Source organism: Pan troglodytes, chromosome 10 (genome assembly GCF_028858775.2).
Source record: "Pan troglodytes isolate AG18354 chromosome 10, NHGRI_mPanTro3-v2.0_pri, whole genome shotgun sequence".
Taxonomy (NCBI): domain Eukaryota; kingdom Metazoa; phylum Chordata; class Mammalia; order Primates; family Hominidae; genus Pan; species Pan troglodytes.
This window is the reverse complement of record NC_072408.2, coordinates 13,153,355-13,174,143: the sequence shown is the minus strand read 5'-3', so window position 1 is coordinate 13,174,143 and position 20,789 is coordinate 13,153,355. Positions and strand designations below refer to the sequence as shown.

Sequence of the window (20,789 nt, the reverse complement as noted above, 5' to 3'; positions counted from 1 at the left end):
GATTTTTCAGGTTTTTCTGGACCCTGACTTTCCCGTTTGCTTTATTTTTATGTCTCCAGTCACTTTCCAAGCACCTTTCCATTTCTTTTTGCTCCCAGTCCCCTTGAAACTATGCTTTTCAGGTTGTCACCAAATATTGCGTGTGTTTTTAGCACCTGCTCTGGTCTGTTGGGATACTTCAAAATATTTTTGCCCTTAGGATAGGCTTTTCTTTCTGGTGGTAGTGGTGGTTATAGAGAAATTTTAGGCTTGCTGCCCACTCTCTTCTCTCTTCTTTTCAGTTTTCCTTGGATTGTCCTTGCTCATGACAAAGGCTAACAGTTAGAGGATGAGGGATTTTTGCTGGGTGGGATTTGGTGTTTTTTCTCTTTTACTTTATTTACAGCTGTTTTAAAGTTTGGATGTTTTTGGCTGGGGGCAGTGGCTCACGCCTGTAATCCCAGCACTTTGGGAGGTCAAGGCAGATCACGAGGTCAGGAGTTCGAGACCAGCCTAGCCAACATGGTGAAACTCTGTCTCCACTAAAAATACAAAAGTTAGCCAGGTGTGGTGGCGCATGCCTGTAATCCTAGCTACTCGGGAGGCTGAGGCAGGAGAATCGCCTGAACCCAGGGAGGCGGAGGTTGCAGTGAGCCGAGATTGCGCCATTGCGCTCCAGCCTTGGTGACAAGAGTGACACTTCTCTTGGAAAAAAAATAAAAAATAAATAAATAAAATTTGGGTATTTTCTTGTTTTCTAGTTATGCTGAAGGCATGCTTTCTTCATAGTAATTTAATTTGTTCTTATTGTTCTTCATTGTGTTCAGAGGATATATATCTCCCTACATATTTATTTGCCTTGTGGTTTATTTTATTCTCATGACCGTTGGGGCTGGCTCCTTGACTTGACCATATATATATATATATATATTTTTTTTTTTTTTGAGATGGAGTCTCGGAGTCTCGGCTCACTGCAAGCTCTGCCTCCCGAGTTCATGCCAGTCTCCTGCCTCAGCCTCCCGAGTAGCTGGGACTACAGGTGCCCGCCACCATGCCCGGCTAATTTTTTGTATTTTTAGTAGAGTTGGGGTTTCACCATGTTAGCCAGGATGGTCTCGATCTCCTGACCTTGTGATCCGCCCGCCTCAGCCCTCCAAAGTGCTGAGATTACAGGTGTGAGCCACCGCGCCCGGCCAACTTGACAATATTAATAGCTGAAGTATTAGGGCCCACTTTGGCTACCTGGATGTCTTTTTGAACATTTGCGTTTTGCTAACAATTCACTTTAGTATCTGATATCATTACATTTTGACAATCAGCCAAAAGTTTTAATATAATATTCAATCACAAATATTTGCATTGTCACTTGGAAAGATAATGAGTAAGAAGATGTTGAAGAAAAGGAGAGAGATGAGATAAAATGATTTCAGGAGATATTTATGAGTGATATACTTTACTCTGTGATAATATTTTATAACTGTGCAGTAACATTTTGTTATATAACTCTAATGTATTAATTTTTAATTGGTTCGGCCTAACTTTCTCTATGTCCTGAACATTGGAATGTGTTAATATATATGGCTCATTAAAACTAATCACTAAACTGGAGTATAATGTGATGGTTTGTTGGGAGGTAATTTGGTATTCTGGAGATGGAAGGACCTCAAGTTTTAATATACCTACAATACAGCAATTTACAAACTATTGAATTTATTTTGTGTCTTATTCATAAAGATTTGGAGATCTGTTTGTTAAACATGCACATGTGAGTCATGCACTATTAGGTAGGCATTTCATCTATATTGCAACTAATTCTCACAAGAATACTAAAAGGTATCGATTATAGGCCTGTTATGCAGAGGAGATAGGAGAGGATCAGTAAAGTTGAGTAACTGATCCAAGGTCACAGTGCAAGCAAGTGAAACAGAAACCAACCCCTAGTTTCTCTGGCTGTAAAGTACCCATTACACAGTCACAGTTCATCTTAGGGTGGGCAGAGCCATTCTCATTAACTTGCCTTGTGTGAGCTAAGACCATTTCTTTGCCTTGTGATTTATTCCATCCTTATGGCAGTTGGGCTGACTCCTTGATGTGACAATATCAACAGCTGCATGTTGGGGATCACTTGCAGCATGGATGTTAGTAAGCCAGTAGTATTCAGTAGTGTCACTTGGAAATGACTGACTGCTCAGAACGTAGGGGATTTTTAGTAGAACTTCTGGGGAGGCTGCTTAGCTCTGATGGTGCTTCCAGACCCATCATTTGTCAGTGGTTGTGCTGCTTGACAGTAACCCCCATAGGGAGAGGTTGGCTCAGGCTTGGCTATGAGTGAAGGATGTTAGTGGGGCCTCCCTGCTCCACCGAATCTGTGTCTCAGCTCTTGGGCATGTATTCACCTGCCATTGTAGATGTGGTCATGGTTTGTCTGGAAAGCTTGTCTCCAACTTTACTTGGGTCCAAGATTAGCTTTCAAGTCATTTATGGTGGTGGTGCCTTCAATGTGAGGATTTTTACCAAATCATCTTATGTAGGTGCAAAATGATCAGTATTCACCAATAATGTTTTAATAGGAATCTTGAGAATTTGCCAATTAAGTGAATGACTCAGGGTCAAATGAGGGAGCATTGAGACTCAACCATTTTTTTTTTTTTTTTTGGCTCTGGAAATATTTCTCCTATGCGATCTCTTAAGGGATTAAGTCAACATGGTCACTTGTACCATTACCTTAGTCACTTGGCAGCTGAAAGGACGCGTGTCTTTAGGTGAATTTTCTTTACAATGAGATCATGAGCTCATAGCTTGCTTAGCTTTTCTTAATTTCCACGAGTCATAACACCTCTGGAACTTAACTTTGTTTTCTGGGCCAAGGCATCCCTGTAGAATGGATTATTCACACTGTACATTTACATTTCTTAGAAGTGTGGTTCTATAATTTGCCACATTTTATGTAACAGGAAAATATTTAACGGCCAAGTGTTACTTACCTAAACCTCTCTACCTCTCAGAGCCCCAGTTTCCTAATCTGTAAAAAAAGGAGGAAATTGTTCTATATGACCTCAAAGGGCCTGTTCCGTTCTCTACTGTATTTATCTGTGTGCAACTTGGTCACACCTGCCTGTCTGCATGTAGTAGGCATGGGGGCTTGGATAATGTCGCATCCATCCTCTGCTTCTCTCTGTCCAGGCGTGTGCACAGGCAGCTCCACTCGGCACATCGTGACCTTTGATGGGCAGAATTTCAAGCTGACTGGCAGCTGTTCTTATGTCCTATTTCAAAACAAGGAGCAGGACCTGGAGGTGATTCTCCATAATGGTGCCTGCAGCCCTGGAGCAAGGCAGGGCTGCATGAAATCCATCGAGGTGAAGCACAGTGCCCTCTCCGTCGAGCTGCACAGTGACATGGAGGTGAGAAGTACTTTCTGTGGATCCGTGGCAAGGCAATAGAATGTCAGGAAAACCACCTGGACCTGGTGGCAGTTGCTTTTAGTTGATGCTCTTGTTAGGAGCTCTGCCTTCTGCTTAAGTGGAGGAGAGGAGTACCACTTTCTTAGAGGGGTTTATTGCCATCCCCTTGTCTTGGCGTGATTTCATGTTGTTCCGGGCTCAGATTTGCAAGATGGAATCACTTTTAGATAGCATAAAATTGTGAATTTAGTGCCAGTTTCTGGCACTGGTGGAGAATTGGGATTGGCATCAGGATTGTTTACTCGGAAGGTATTATGAGTCCAATGCCTAAACCCTGTAAGCTTTCCAAAGGGAAACATTTACGGCCTAAATTAGGTCTTTTGAAAATATTTAAGGCCTACATAAAATGTCAGGCTCCAAAATTTGAAAAGAAAACTGCAAAACTGATATATATATAAATGATTGATTAAATGCTTACAAAAGGTTACACTATGCCAACTTCTTTACTTGTTCGTGTAGAAATCGTAAATATTTCATTGTGTGAAAACAACTTGTAAGCTAGATTTTCTCACTTCGCAAGAATTCCTGAATTTGAACAATAATTGCAGAAAAATCTTAAGTCATATATCAAGTGAGTAACTCATAGCCAAAAATTAAAAAAATCAAAATGATAAAAAATCCTTCCAAAAATTTTACAGCAAAATTATATTCATTGTGGAATGTGAGTACATTTTAATGTGTTTGATATGATATATGGTGGGGCTGCCCAAGAAAGAGCGTCTAGTGGCACACATACACACAAAGAAGACTTAAAGTGGTCCCATTAAAACACCAGTGTCCAACCTTTTGGCTTCCCTGGGCCACACTGGAAGAGGAATTGTCTTGGGCCACACATAAAATGCATTAACACTAACGATAGCTGATGAGCTAAAAAAAAGGTCTGGGCATAATTTTCTGATATCCACCACCACAGAGAAGCAAAAATGTCCTTGTATTCAAAGGGTTGGACACAGCTGCTAGATGCTCTTGGAGACACTGCTCTGATGAGTTGGCAATAAGGCGACTTTCCCAGCCTGTCTTAAAGGCATTGCCCTTCCCTGTTGAGTCACATAGACTCAAGGTTCCTTTTAATCTCCAGGCTTTTAGGTTCTTGGTGCATGGCCACCCGTACAGTATTACAACAGCCTGTTTTCTGGTCAAGCTCTGTAAAGTCAAGCTCTGTTTTCTAGTCAAGGTCTTCTTTATCTTAGAAGAGCTGCCGACAAATATCAAGGTTTGTGGCTGATGTTGCAGTTGAGTGTGATGAATGTGCAGGAACTCTCAGTAACTTCCCTAAAAACCTAGGATTCCTCATTGCTAGGACTACGGATGAGCTCTTTCTTCTTTGTGCAGGTGACGGTGAATGGGAGACTGGTCTCTGTTCCTTACGTGGGTGGGAACATGGAAGTCAACGTTTATGGTGCCATCATGCATGAGGTCAGATTCAATCACCTTGGTCACATCTTCACATTCACTCCACAAAACAATGAGTTCCAACTGCAGCTCAGCCCCAAGACTTTTGCTTCAAAGACGTATGGTCTGTGTGGTAAGAACATTTTCTCAACTCCTCTTCTCCCCCTGCTATACATTTATAAACCTTACTTGCTCTACTCTGAGGCTCTTGGATGCTTATATTTCAGGGTCTAGTAGCAAGGGTCAGATTCTGGTGAGGATGAAGAATGGCCTGTCTCTGGCATCAATGTTTTTGTACCCAGGGCCACTCAGTTTATCTTTTTTTTGTTTGTTTGTTTCTCTAGGGATCTGTGATGAGAACGGAGCCAATGACTTCATGCTGAGGGATGGCACAGTCACCACAGACTGGAAAACACTTGTTCAGGAATGGACTGTGCAGCGGCCAGGGCAGACGTGCCAGCCCATCCTGGAGGAGCAGTGTCTTGTCCCCAACAGCTCCCACTGCCAGGTCCTCCTCTTACCACTGTTTGCTGAATGCCACAAGGTCCTGGCTCCAGCCACATTCTATGCCATCTGCCAGCAGGACAGTTGCCACCAGGAGCAAGTGTGTGAGGTGATCGCCTCTTATGCCCACCTCTGTCGGACCAACGGGGTCTGCGTTGACTGGAGGACACCTGATTTCTGTGGTGAGTCTCCAAGTTACCTCTGAAAATCCTGGAGACCAGCTAACTGGGCTTGCTCAGGCTCTCTGTGCCCCAGATTCTTTATCTGGCTAATAAGGATGAAAATCCCTGTATTTCGTATGACCTGGGATTCCAGTTAGGATCAAATAAGATGGAAGACATATATATATATACACACACACATATATATGTGTGTGTGTATATATATATACACACACACATATATATGTGTGTGTGTATATATATATACACACACACACATATATGTGTATATATATATATACACGTATATATGTATATATATACACACACACTCTGCATGTATAATTTTTATGTAAATTAATGCATGGTCCTTTCCATTAGTATTTCTATAGTTCAGACAAATGCAATTTTAATGTGTTAGACACATGTAGGCATCTGTAAAGCGCTGTGTAACTAGTCACATTGAATTTGAAATTCCACCAAGCTTTAGCACACGCTTACAGTGTAGTCCATGCCTGAGCAGGATTTTGAAGTGCAAGTAGAATCATTGGTTGCCAAGAGTCTTCTCAGTTATAAACACTGCAGGATTGCTAGTGCAGACAGCCCCTCCGCAAGGTCAGCTTCCCTATCTGGACTTGGCATTTATTTAAAGTATAGGGGAAACTGAAATGAATCAGATATGGCTCCTGTCCCTCAGGGGTGCTGGAGTGAAAAGAATACTGAACTTGAAACCCTCAGTCATCAAATATAATCCTCGACTATTTTTTTGAGGGAAATCAATATGTACATGCCTGTTAGAGCCTCAGAGTTTATCATCATGGAACTGTCAGCAGCTCTGAGCTGGGTCTGGAGGACTTGGGCATCCTAGTCCCAACTCAGCTGGTGGATGGACTGTTCTCTTAGTCTTTCTGGACCTCAGTTTCTGCATCCTAGAATGAGATAGTTGGCCTAGATAACCTGTAGGTTCCTTTGGACTCTGATTTTCTGAGGCCATGTGGATGATACTGCCTTCTCCCAATCAGCCTGCAAATCAAGGGGCAAATGTTAGTTTCTAAGTTACTGGAAGCACTTTCTCTGCATACTGATTTCTTTGTGTACCTCCTGGTTATGTACTGTGCACACAGAGGGAAATCTTTGGTGCTCCAAATCCTTGGAAACTTCCTCCATCACCTGCCTGCCTTGGTGCCTTGAGGATGTGAGGAAGTTGTTGAGCGAATCAGAACGAGGGAAATGAATCACCTTGTAGCTTCTCTCCCAAGGCAGTTCTAAGCTGTGGATTCCTAATTTAAAGATGCTTTTAAAGCATAAAAGACATATGTATTCAAAAAAGGACAACAAAACCTACTAAGGACACACAGGTTCACAACATTTGTTAGGACTAGATTTGGCTGCAAGTAGCAGAGAATTAAAATTTTCTGTCATACAACTGATCGGAGGTGGTGGCTCCAGCTGATTCTGGGCCTCAAACTGGATTCTAGTTCCTTGCTCTGCCCTCAGTTGGGTGTGGTCTTTTTCTTCATGGTCTAAGATGGAGTTCTAGCCATCACATTCATGCTCCAAGCAGGAAGCTGAGGGAAGGAGGGAAGAGGGACAAGGAGCATGCATAGCTGTCTTTTAAAATGGACTCCTGGAGGCTGCCATGGGATACTATACTTTCTTTTACAGTTCATTGGGCAGAACTAGTCATGTGACGACACTTAGCTGCAAGAAAGGTTGGGAAATATAGTCCTCATTCTGGTGGTCATATGCCCAGCCTAAAGTTCTGTTTCTATGGAAGATGGGGAGGATGAAGATTGGTGGAAAATAGCCATCTCTGCCCTGGCAAGTTTGTCTGTTGATTAACCATGTTGAATCAGCTGTGCCCATTTCACTCTGGCTGGTGTGGGCCTTGGCAAGTGACCTCCTTCTCTGTCTACAGCTATGTCATGCCCACCATCTCTGGTCTACAACCACTGTGAGCATGGCTGTCCCCGGCACTGTGATGGCAACGTGAGCTCCTGTGGGGACCATCCCTCCGAAGGCTGTTTCTGCCCTCCAGATAAAGTCATGTTGGAAGGCAGCTGTGTCCCTGAAGAGGCCTGCACTCAGTGCATTGGTGAGGATGGAGTCCAGCACCAGGTAGGAGCCTGGGCCTTTCACTTCCCATGGGGCTGCTTCCCTCTTGGGTCAAAAGGGAGACATGTTCACCAGTGATTGGCCTCTTCCAACTGTGGCAGCAGGGTTGACTCTTACGGGGATCATTAGGGATAGGGAGGCAGTATTGTGTAATGGCCTTGCATTCAAATAGCTCTTGGTTCAAATCCTGCATCTGTCATGTATTATCTGTGGGATTAAACATCAAAGTGTTGTTACCACATTATTATTATGATTGTTATTACTATTGTCTTTATTATTATAGTCATTTAAGCAGAATGATACAGAAATCCAGGAGGGAAAGGGAAAAGAATATTTTGTGTCATAATGTCTGCCATTGTTAAGAGAGATTATGTACCTTGATTGTGCTAAACACAATATATTCATTATCTCAGTGTTTTTCAAAGGTGTATTTTGCAGGGTATTAACAGTTACTTGTGGTCAAGTGAGTTTGAAGAACACCAGCTAACCATAGTTAAACAGGTTTCTTTATTGCAGAACTCTTTAGTTGTTTTAATATACTACTGTACCTTGCAGATATTTAAGAGAGTTTTTGTTTCTCAAACTTATTTGATCATGGAGCATGTGTGTGCGTGCTTGTGTGTGTGTGAGAATCCCTTGGGACTGGGATTCCACAGAATACAGCATTGTATCCTGTGTCACTCGTAAATACAAAAATCCTATGAAGAAACTAAGACCTAAAGAGCTTGGTAAGTTACCCATGGAAACAATTTATAAGTAATGGAGTTGATCTCAGAATTTGAAGCTCTATGTGACTCCAAAGATCTGGCTCTTTCCACTATATGACATGGCCCTTTTGCTGCATCTTTTTTGGGCTGATTTGCTTGGGAGTCACTGAGTCATCAATTTTTTTTTTTTTTTTTTAGCTCTTTGGGAGTTATTGAGTGTATTTTGAAAGCGTATTTACCAGACTCCTCCGTCTTGGCCTAAAATGGCTGTCATCTCTCTTCAAAGTTGACCCCGTGTATATTTGTAGGATCTGGGGCAGTGTGTGTCTGTGCACATGTGAACGTGCACATGTGAATCTGTGCAGTGGCCCTGTCCTTCATCCTTGACAGTGATACTACAGACCGTGGTAGAGATAGAAGCATATTTGGCTTCTAGGAAAGGAGAATGTGTTTTGTGATCATGGGCTGCACTCAAGACCTAATGTCTACATCGCCAAGGAGGACCATTCTTGCTAAGTGGACCAAGTAGAGTGACTTACCACTGTGTTCAACCACGAATAGCAGAACTCATGGTAAATGTAGCTAACCAGCTTGCAGAATAATGAAAACAACATTTCAGTAACTACACTATTCTGTCCCTGATGTTATAAGCCAGGATAGGGACCATTTTATATGATTCTCCCCAAAGCTCTGTAGGGTCATAATCGCACATCCTATTGAATGGATGAGACTGAGGCTCAGTGGCATGAGGTGATAAAGCTGGGATTTATATTCATAGCATCAGTCATCCTATAGTGTCCTAGCCCTGCCATTGACCTCACTGGAACTGTGAGCTGAACTCTGGGCTAACTCATGTTCATTGGAGCATGGGTATCCATTAGGGCCATTACTTATAGTCACTTATAGTGATCTCATCTGCTCTAGTTTAGTTGTTGGGCTTTGTCCTAGTGGATCCAATTTGTCCTCACCGTGGAATAGATGAGCTAAAGTCCTACTCTACTGCCATATTTCAACTTGCCAAGTTAAGTAATTGCCTGTTCTGTGATATTCCCTAAATGAGTTGACAAAACCTTATATTCCTCTCCTTGATTTGTATAGCTCCTGAGCTCCTGCAGGGCTTGAATGATGTGGACCAATTTACATATGGGGCTAGCAACCTGTGGTAATTTCAGACCAGTTTTACTAGTAGTGGCAAAATGCTTGCTCTCAGAAGGAGACAGAAATGATCTTTTCCTTGGCGTTCTGTGATGAGAAGTGAGCTCAAGTTTGCAGCATTTCTGGCTCATGAGTGTCAAATGTCTGCAAGGTCCTGAGAGCAGGAAGACTGTGAACTTTATCTTAGTGTCTCCAAACCCCTATCCTTTGCTTCTCCTCTCTGGCGCTATTTTCCCCTTTCACTGCCCGCCTCATCTTCAGTCCAACACATTAGAATATGCATTCAAGTTGTATAAAGTTTCCATCCAAATATTTTGGATGTAGAAACCGTCTTATAAATATATTTTAAAATCAGATAAAATAAAATTAGTTAATTGAAAACTTTGAAAACAACACAGCCACTTTTAGTGATTTCAGAAAATACAGTTTAAATGAATGAAAACAAACATCATATCCAGCCACGTGCATTTTCAACTTTGACTTTCAAAGCAGAGAAAGAATAAAAACCTAATATGAAGAACATTTCCATTAAAGAAACTTTTTTTTTTTAAACTGAAAAATAAAGCCCAGAAAACCTTTTATTCAGGGAAATAAACTAGGGTATAAAACTATTGTAGTAATTTCAGAAGAGCAAAATATTCACTAGTTTTCATAGCTCTTGTTTATTTTACAAAACAGAGTCTAAAGAGGTGAGCCTTTGCAGTAGGATCAGAAGGGACCAAGAGCCTGCACAGCTCCCTGGCTCAGTGGAGCTGCTGGTGGTGGTGGGTGCTGTACTGACAGGCACAAGTTTAGCAGGAATCTTGTCCATGGCCCAGAAGCTCTGGCCCGAAGCCTCCTTCCCTCTCCCTTAGTCTCTGCTGTCCCTAGCTGGGCTCAGTGTTTGCATTTCATTTGCATCCCCCATCACATTGGCTGGTGGTGGGTGGTGCATGACGAATTGCTTGTGTCCTTCTTTGACCTTGGGCCTTGAAAATGTCAGTTTTCCCACCTTATTCTCTGCAGGCCTATCTTTTGTCACCTTCATTCAGACTTTAACTCCTGCTGGCTCTCATACCGGTTCTGGCCTGGTGATAGTCACGCCTGGGCCCTGGAACCTGGCGATTGCGACTGCCTGCCTGCAGTTGGCCTGGGCTTGTGCAGCAGTGCCATCTGCCGGCCGCGTTGCTGCATAGCCTGGCCAGGCCTGGAGAGCCACTACGGTTGCTTTTAGAAGCTTGGCCTTAGCTTGTTTTTTAAATTTTTTATTTTTATTCTTTCCCCTGCCTTGGGCAGGGCTTAAGCTTCCTGGGAAATGAAAATCCCCGGCGGAGGAGGTTGGACACCTGCTTTTGGTCATCTGTTGTTTGTTACCCATTCTCAGGATAGTTGGAAAATTGTGTGATTTATTCTTGAGTTTAAATATCTGAGGTCTACGTTTCAAAGGAGAGAAAAAAGAACACTGAAACATATACAGAACATGACTCTCTCCTTCCTCATCCCCTCATGTCTGCCAGTTCGACCCCCTGCCCCAGCCCTCCGAGGCCAGCGCCCTGGGCCCCTCCCTCCACCTTCCCAGCTGGAGTGGCAGCCGCTGTGTCTTTTCTGGTTTTTATTCCTAGTCCTTCCCTTTTCCATCCTGCATGCTGTCACCAGGGTTGTCTTTATTTAGCTCTTCTCTGCGAGGCAGGGCCTCCTCCATTGTCTTCAGCCACCTGCCTCACCTGCGATGCCGGGCACTGCGGGAGTGTTCCTTCGTCTGTGCCTTTGTTAGCTGTTTCCCACCTGGAATTCCTCCTCCTTTCCCCTTTGCCCAAGTCTTCCTGTGCTTCATAGGTGCGCCCCTGTGAGACTCTCTGGAGTGCCCAATCTTAGTGGACTCTCCTTTTGCACTCTTACTGCTCTTTTATTTTTTATTTTTACAAACAGCTTTATTGAGATATAATTTACATGCCACAAACAGCACATATTTAAAGTGTACAATTTGATAGGTTTTGACATATGTACACACCTATAAAACCATTGACCATAACCAAGATAATGAATTTCCATCCCCCAAAGGTTAGCTTATGCCCTTTTAAATATATCCCTCAACCCTAGACAACTACTGGTCTGCTTTCTGTCACTATAGATTCGTTTACGTTTTCTGGAATTTCACATAAATGGAATCATGCCTACGCACTTCTTTTCTGCCTGGCTTCCTTCACCCAGCATAACGCTTTTGGGATTCATCCATGATGCTGTCTGTTTTGATAGTTTTCTCCTTCTCATTGCTAGGTAGTATTCCACGGTGTATGTGTATCACAATTTATTTTTCTCATTCAGATTTTCACGAATGAGTCTTATTTCCTCAACCTGACTGTCAGCCATTCGAGGGCTAGGACGGTGTGTTCAGACCTGCCCATGATGGGCACTATGTCTGTTGATGAGAAGCAGTTGTGCTGCAGGAGGCTAGGCCTGTGGTGTCTGGGGCCAGAATGCTAAGTTCGAAGCCTGGATGTGCCACTGGTCAAATTTCTTAACTTCTTGGTGTCTCAGTTTCATTATTTGTAAATATAGATACTACTACTTATCTGGTAGTGTTATTATTAGGAAAATAAAGTACATAAATGTAAAACTCTTAGAAAAATATCTTGAACATATTTATTATTAGTTACCTGTGGGAGGCAGCAGAGCATGGTGGTTTAAAACCATGGATTTGGGCCGGGCATGGTGGCTCACACCTGTAATCCCAGCACTTTGGGAGGCTGAGGCAGGTGGATCACTTGAGGTCAGGAATTCGAGACCCAGCCTGGCCAACATGGTGAAATTCTGTCTCTACTAAAATACAAAAATTAGCTGGGTATGGTGGCGCATGCCTATAGTCCCAACTATTTGGGAGGCTGAGGCAGGAGAATCACTTAAACTCGGGAGGCAGAGGTTGCAATGAGCAGAGATCATGCCACTGCACTACAGTCTAGGCGAGAGAGTGCGACTCTGTCTCAAAACAAACAAACAAACAAACAAAAACCAAAACATAACAAAGAAACAAACCATGGATTTGGATTCAAATCCTCACTCTGTCGCTGTGCCCGTGTAAACCTAGCAGGTGCCTTAGCTTTCTCATTGGAAAAGTGAGGGCAGTGGTAAAACATATCCTCACCGTAGGACTGCAGTGAGGATTACATGAGTGATTTAAATAAAGCCCTCAACACAGTGGCACACAGCAGATGGCATCTGAATGTTAGCTGCTATCATTTATTGAGTGAGTGAAAGGTGTCAAGGGCAGGACCAGAGGGGTTAATCCTGAAGGAGGGCAGGGCACTTTGGGGGAAGGGGGCCTTACTTGGGGGTATTTGATCTTCCTTCTTAGCTGACTGATTGCTGACTGTGGAAGTAATAAGTAAGACCTTCTTGACCTGGGAACTTCTTAGAGGCCTTTGAGCTACTGGATAAGAATGTGTTTCTTCAGGGGCAATTTCACTTGAATTTAATTTTAAGTTTAAATTTAACTTTATGGCTGAATCCAGAGGGAGACTGAGTCCTGGCTCTGCTTCTTATTAGTGGAGCTCTTTGCTGTGTACCCTGTGCTAATCACAGTTTCTCACTCCTTACAACAGTCCTGCAAGGCAGGCTTGAGTACGCTCATTTTACAGGTGAGGAAACTGAGGCACAGCGGAATGCAGCCTTTGTTAGAGTTCGGGAGTTCCTGACTTCAAAGCCTTGTGCTGTGGGGCTGTGTGTACCTTCGAGAAGGCTGCTCTCTGCCCTGGGCCGTCTCCCGTTTGAAAAATCAGAGAACTGCACTCAGGCCTCTAGAGTCACTGTGGGCATCAAGAATGTGATGCTTTCAGGAGTTTTGCTGTCCTCCCCACAGCTCTTCCTACCCTATTGTCTGAAGTCAATTTCAGAAATAAATGGATTTTTTTCCCCAAGCAACATCCCAATTTCTCCTTTGGCTTGAGAAATGACTAGCAGTGCGATCCAAGAACTCTCATTTTTCTTTCTTTGCTTGGTTTTAGCACTGCCAACAGAGAAGGCTGTAGTGAAAATTTCCGCATGTTAGTTTACAAAGCAATGTGGCAACCACCTTTCTGAAAGCCATTAGAACCTCACAACCTCCTTTCAGCCTGCTTTTGTTTGCCTGTGAGGCTCTGTCAGAGGGCTGGCTCAGGGACTGGCCCTTGCCGGAGGCAGGGAGAGCTGACCTCTGTGAATTCTGGGCTTCGTACCTAGAATGTCCTGTGCCCTTTCTGAACCTCGCTTTGCCCTCAGTTCCTGGAAGCCTGGGTCCCGGACCACCAGCCCTGTCAGATCTGCACGTGCCTCAGCGGGCGGAAGGTCAACTGCACAACGCAGCCCTGCCCCACGGCCAAAGGTGAGAGTCCTCCCCTCCCTGGTGCCTTCATGGAGGAACAAGGGCCCCTGCAAGGCCCCCCAGCCACCCATCTTCACCTCTGGCAGAGCAGACTCAAACACTGGCACCTAGAGTCCTAGAGTGGGTGGGCTTCCTTGCCCAGCCTGCATTTCCCATCGCTGGGCCTGGGAGCCCCATTCTGCACCTGGGGTCGACATTCTCAGATTAACCCTCGCCTCTGGTCCCCAGCAACGCTCAGACTTAAGAGTCCCCTGGAGGGTAAATGTGAGGGTGTCAACAGGAACATGGGGACACTCATCTGTCAGAGGTCCCGTGACCTGGATCCTTGTGGGATGACCATACAGAACTCGTACTAGTTTTCAGTGAGCAAGAACATTTCAAATCCCTCCGAGGCTGTCCCACCACTAATTTCTCTGACTTTTGTGGCCGTTCCTCTCCTCCAGCTCCCACGTGTGGCCTGTGTGAAGTAGCCCGCCTCCGCCAGAATGCAGACCAGTGCTGCCCCGAGTATGAGTGTGGTATGTATCCCACCAGGGGGATGTCTCCAGGGCCCAACCCCAGCCCCAGGGGGCACCACGTTGAAGGTGCTGAAAGGTGTCTCTGTTCTCAGGCACAGGGTGTGTGAAAAGAGGTGGGTAAGGACCGACTGGATACTCCAAAAAAATGGAAAGGGTTACCTCTGGAGAATAGGATTTGCTTCCTAGAAGAATCTACTGTAAATTACTAAACACAGGTTTGACAGGATTAATACAAGAATGGGGTGATTACTGGGGACTATGGAGATATACTGAAGAAAAGGTCATGCCAAAGCAACCCATTTTCATTTTCAATAAGATTTTGAGGCTGCTAGATATAGAGAAGACCACACACTGGGCACCTTGAGTTCAGCAGGTTGTTTGCTAGAGGTTTTCATGCTAGCCTTGCAGGCTGCTCTGTGAATAGTGGGCTGAATAATGGTATAAGTCCGTGAATTCAGAGCTGATGGAATTACGGTTAGCATGGCAGGAAATCATTAGTGCCTTTGTCCCAGTCCTGTCCAGTGTGTTTATTGCTTGTACAGATGAAGACCTAAAGCACAGGCTTGTACAATTTGCAGTGATGCAGATCTTGAAGGGAGAGCAGATAGATCAGGGGACAGTCCAAGGAACTAAAAGAAAATCATATAATCGGAGAAACTTATTTGTACTCATGAAATTGATCAGAAAGAAATAGAAGTCCTGTAGGGGAGGGAGATGTGGCTTGAGAACAATTAATGTGAAGGAGGTCTTAGAATGTTAGCAGTAGCGAGAACTAGAGGGATCATTTACTTCAAGCCCCTCATTTTATAGACATTACTAGTCTCCTACAATGTGCTGGGCACTTTGCCCTTATTATTTTGTGAACTCCTCAGACTGATCCTGTAAGGTAGAGTTCCCACCTTCCAGAAGAGGAAACAGGTCTAGAGGATCCAAGTTGACTTGGCTGAGATGTGAAAGCCCTAGTGGATGATAAGAATAATCAGTATGTGACTTGGATTGATCTATCTGTCTATCTATCTGTCTATCTATCTATCTATCTATCTATCTATCTATCTATCTATCTATCCATCCATCCTATGTATTTATCATCTGTCCTATCTCTATCTAACTTATGTATCTATCATCTATCCTGTCTCTATCTATCTATCCTATGTATCTATCATCTATCCTATCTCTATCTAAGCTATATATCTATTTATCATCTATCCTCTATCACCTATCTATCTATCTCTATTGTATCTAGTTATCTATCCTATATCTATGTATGTATCTATCTATCTAACCTGTGTATCTATTTATAATCTATCCTATCTCTATCTAACCTATGTATCTATTTATCATCTATCCTATCTCTGTCTAACATATGTATCTATCATCTATTCTATATCTATCTGTCTATCTATCCTATGTTTTGTCATCTATCCTATCTCTCTCTAAGCTGTGTATCTATTTATCATCTATCCTCTATCATCTATCTATCTATCTATCTATCTATCTATCTATCTATCTATCTATCTAATGTATCTAGTTATCTATCCTGTATGTATGTATGTATGTATGTATGTATGTATGTATGTATCTATCTATCTATCAAAACTATCTCATGTATCTAGTTATCATTCTATCTATCTATCTATCTATCTATCCATCCTATGTATTTATCATCTGTCCTATCTCTATCTAACCTATGTATCTATTTATCATCTATCCTGTCTCTATCTATCCTATGTATCTATCATCTATCCTATCTCTATCTAAGCTATATATCTATTTATCATCTATCCTCTATCACCTATCTATCTATCTATCTCTATTGTATGTAGTTATCTATCCTATATCTATGTATGTATCTATCTGTCTGTCTAATCTATCTAACCTGTGTATCTATTTATAATCTATCCTATCTCTATCTAACCTATGTATCTATTTATCATCTATCCTATCTCTGTGTAACATATGTATCTATCATCTATTCTATATCTATCTGTCTATCTATCCTATGTTTTATCATCTATCCTATCTCTCTCTAAGCTGTGTATCTATTTATCATCTATCCTCTATCATCCATCTATCTATCTATCTATCTATCTATCTATCTATCTATCTATCTAATGTATCTAGTTATCTATCCTGTATGTATGTATGTATGTATGTATGTATGTATGTATCTATCAAATCTATCTCATGTATCTAGTTATCATTCTATCTATCTATCTATCTATCTAATCTATCTATCTATCCTAACCCATGTAATCTGTCTCCATCATCATCACTTACCTAAAACAGTAGAAGTCTGCATGAATAGGAATGTAGCGTCCCACTCACAGGTAATAAAAGAGTAACCTTTCTGAACTCTGCATGGACGTCTCTCTTTCTGGCCCTCAGTGTGTGACCCAGTGAGCTGTGACCTGCCCCCAGTGCCTCACTGTGAACGTGGCCTCCAGCCCACACTGACCAACCCTGGCGAGTGCAGACCCAACTTCACCTGCGGTAAGGCCTCTGTGGATGAGGAGGGGTGGTGTGGCCTCTCTCTGCTGGTGTGAGGGGGGCCAACCTCCTCAGGGACGTCTTCCAAGATCACGTCACTTCCTGTTTCTACCTAGCTGAATCTGGGTTGGGAGTACATCTGGAACAGAGGGGTTAGGGTCACACCTGCACGGAATCCTTCCGGCTGCACGCTGCTGAAGGATACCAGGTGTGGGCACAGGCACCTCCGTCTTGGGTTTATGAAGAAGCAGCTGGGGCTGAGATGAGGAGGCCTCCGAATCTAATCTTTATTTACGCCCATCCTCCTGTATGTCGTCAAGGGGAGGGAATGTTTCCTTGACTTCCCCTCATCATTGGATCTTATTCCCAAACAAATTTATAGTTTTTCGCCTCTGAAGGTGTATATATGTAATCACTATATACTATAACTTAAACATAGCGATGGACTAAAATAAGACACGACAAGAAACCAAATTCTGTATTTACCTCCGGAGAATCCCCACTCTAACTCCGTTGGCGTTCTTGTCCTGCTGATGTGGACACTCACCCGACTTCCTAGATGTGAGACTTCAAGGTGGGAGGAGAGCACATTGTGTTTGAAGGGAGCTGGAAACAGGCAAAGGACACAGGGACAGGATTTGGTCTTTTAAAAGTGACATTGTGGCTTTGACAAGATTGCTGGCAATCTTTCATTCCACACTGATTGCTGGCGGACCTAAACTGTAGGCTATTGTTCTAGGTACTGAGGTGGGGATAGGATCACAGAAGCTCCTGGCATAGAACAGTGCTTAGCAGGGCGTGGTGCACCCAGACCTACTGGACTTAGAGATTCTACATCTGACACCTCTGAGAATGAAGGAACCCGCCCCTTCCAGATGTATGTGGGAAAGGGATAGAGCAGGGATTGAGCAGCCTTCACTTCTCCTCCATTAGAGTTCCTAGCTTCACATTTCCCTTTTTGATTAATGTTCATATTTTTCTGCAGATGGACTGCTTTTGGTAACATTGAATAACTCCCAGCCCGTGAGTTTGGCCTTCACACATTTCTGACTTAATCTTCTGAGTCTAAAGCTCCCTGGCACCCTATAGCATAGCTGAATACTTACGAGCCCTGGCTGGGCGCAGTGCTCAGTGTGGCCTTGTCCTACCCTCAGCCTGCAGGAAGGAGGAGTGCAAAAGAGTGTCCCCACCCTCCTGCCCCCCGCACCGTTTGCCCACCCTTCGGAAGACCCAGTGCTGTGATGAGTATGAGTGTGCCTGCAACTGTGTCAACTCCACAGTGAGCTGTCCCCTTGGGTACTTGGCCTCAACCGCCACCAATGACTGTGGCTGTACCACAACCACCTGCCTTCCCGACAAGGTAAGGACTGCTTGGCTATTAACTATCAGTTAATAGTTTACTCATTTATTTATTGCTGTCAGTTTATCCTTCTATCCACCCATCCATTCATCCATCCACCTACCCATCCAATATTTACTAAGCAACATGTGCTCCTCATGGAAGATTTGCATCCTACCCAGCATTCCCTTCTTGCCCAAACCAAGTGCTACAAGGCTTGGTGGGGGGGCAGTCAGCATTCCAGCTCAGCCTGAGTGGATATTTAGATAACTCAGGAGGCATTTCTTGTGAGCCTACTATGTACTAAGCACGGCTAGGTGCTGAGGTTACAAATAATGTGCAGGACATGGTCTTTACCTTTATAAGCTTATTTTAGGTTAGCTAAGGAAATAACATGATTGCACGGATTATTTAGAGATCAGTTAATAGTTATACATACATATATATATGTGTTTATTTAGTTGTTGAGATGAGATCTTGCTATGTTGCCTAGGCTGGTCTTGGACTCCTGGGCTCAAGTGATCCTCCCACCTCTGCCTCACGAGTAGGTGAGATTACAAGTGCACACCACCACACCTGGCTACGAGCAGTTAATAGTTTACTCATTTATTTATTGCTGTCAGTTTATCCATCTATCCACCCATCCATTCATCCATCCATCTGCCCATCCAATATTTACTAAGCAACTACTATGTTCTAACAGAATTGGCACTGTGCTAGGTGCTACGGGAGAAATGTTAAGATGAAGTTCCTATGTATGCCCTTGTTAGTATATATGACAATAGTCTATAAACTGAATATAATAAAGTGTCAATGAATGGTACAGATTTTCATTACAAACAGCAGTCTTATAGGTGAAAGAGCTACCAAGATTAGCTATCATTAAAGATTTAATTGATGGAGTAGGGAAGTGAAGGGCGCGAAAGTGGTGGAGTGAGAACTGAAATGAGCCAGAACTGCAGCAGGAAGACCTGAGCATAGTTACAGCTGCTGCATTGAGGGAAGTCCTGACATGAATGACAGACAAGCTGCAGTCATCTCTCCTTGGAGCCTGTTAGGGCTGGAACAGATCTTTATTTGTCTGGAATGCTTAAGACCTCTCTTCCCCTCTGGACGCTCTTCCAGCTCAGGGATTCTAAGCACGCAGTTTTGGAGAAGCGGGAACAAGTCTAGGAGGCTACAGTTGCTGCTGCTGCTTTCTTATATCTCTGTTCTCCTTCTCATCTTCCTGCCCACCCCTCCTGCCTTGCTGTTTTTCTATTAATGTTTCTTGTGTGTCTTTAATCTATAGTAATGCCACTCCCCATTTTTATGCCTTTGATTTGTTGGGGAAGCTGGGTCATTTGTCCTGTAGAATGTCATGAATTCTGGATTTGACTAGCAGCCACCTTATGGTATTGCATAATGTGTTCCTCTATCCCCTGTATTTCCAGTAGACTAGAAGTTAGACCCAGGGGATTCATTACATTCAAGGTCAATGCAGTAGGGAGGCAAGAATACCTGATCAAGGGTGCCATGTGCATCACACCCAGAGGCACATAATGTCCAGCTGTCCTCCTCCCTCCCTCCCTACCTACCTACGTCACTTCCTTCCTTCCCTCCCTCCCTCCTTCCTTCCTTCCCTCCTTCCTTTCTCTCCCTTTCTTTCTTTCTTTTTCTTCTTTCTTTCTTTCTTTTCTTTCTTTCTTTTCTTTCTTTCTTTCTTTTCATTCGTTGTTCTTTTTTTTCTGAGACGGAGTCTCGCTCTGTCGCTCAGGCTGGAGTGCAGTGGTGCAGTCTCGGCTCACTGCAAGCTCCACCTCCCGGGTTCACGCCATTCTCCTGCCTCAGCCTCCTGAGTAGCTGGGACTACAGGCGCCCGCCACCACGCCCGGCTAATTTTTTGTATTTTTAGTAGAGACACGGTTTCACTGTGTTAGCCAGGATGGTCTCGATCTCCTGACCTTGTGATCCGCCCGCCTCTGCCTCCCAAGGTGCTGGGATTACTGGCATGAACCACCGTGCCTGGCCTCGTTTTTCTCTTTTTTTGAGTCTCACTCTGTGACCAGGTTGGAGTGCAGTGGCACGATCTTGGCTGATTGCAGCCTTGTACTCCCTGGTTCAAGCGATTCTCCTGCCTCAGCCTCCTGAGTAGCTGGGATTGCAGGCACACGCCACCACACCCAGCTAATTTTTGTATTATTAGTAGAGACGGGGTTTCACCATGTTGGCCAGGATGGTCTTAATCTCTTGACCTTATGATCCACCCGCCTCAACCTCCCAAAGTGCTGGGATTACAGGCGTGAGCCACCACACCTGGCCCAACTATCCCACTTTCAGAGATAGGACTGATTATGTGTTCAGATGAAGCAACCTATTTCTGCATTGTGAAGTTTACCCCATCAACAATTTAGTTTATAGTTTTAATATTTATAAGTGTTTGTTGTCTAAGATGTAGTATGTCATTAGGAGTTTCAAAATTGTGACTTTTCTCTACTTCTATCATACCGATTGCATTTATTAACTGGAATTCTCCCGTAAGAAAGAACTTTCTCCCAACTGCTTTCAGTTACCCTGAAATAAAATTACTTTAGACAAAGTAGAATAAGTGCTTGATTTTTTCTTTTCCAGTTTTCATAGCCATGAGTTGATG

The 20,789-nt window shown here is 43.6% G+C and overlaps 1 protein-coding gene across 1 annotated transcript in view; it reads left to right on the top strand.

Annotated features, from left to right (window-relative positions):
• Nucleotides 1–20,789, top strand: part of VWF (von Willebrand factor) — a 176,571-nt gene that overhangs the window by 125,509 nt on the left and 30,273 nt on the right. Inside the window, exons 35-42 of the mRNA XM_001160508.8 lie at nt 3,163–3,383; nt 4,776–4,968; nt 5,180–5,521; nt 7,419–7,618; nt 13,711–13,813; nt 14,257–14,331; nt 16,717–16,821; nt 17,973–18,178. Coding sequence (XP_001160508.4) covers nt 3,163–3,383; nt 4,776–4,968; nt 5,180–5,521; nt 7,419–7,618; nt 13,711–13,813; nt 14,257–14,331; nt 16,717–16,821; nt 17,973–18,178 — 1,445 coding nt within the window. The remainder of the gene's footprint in view (nt 1–3,162; nt 3,384–4,775; nt 4,969–5,179; nt 5,522–7,418; nt 7,619–13,710; nt 13,814–14,256; nt 14,332–16,716; nt 16,822–17,972; nt 18,179–20,789) is intronic.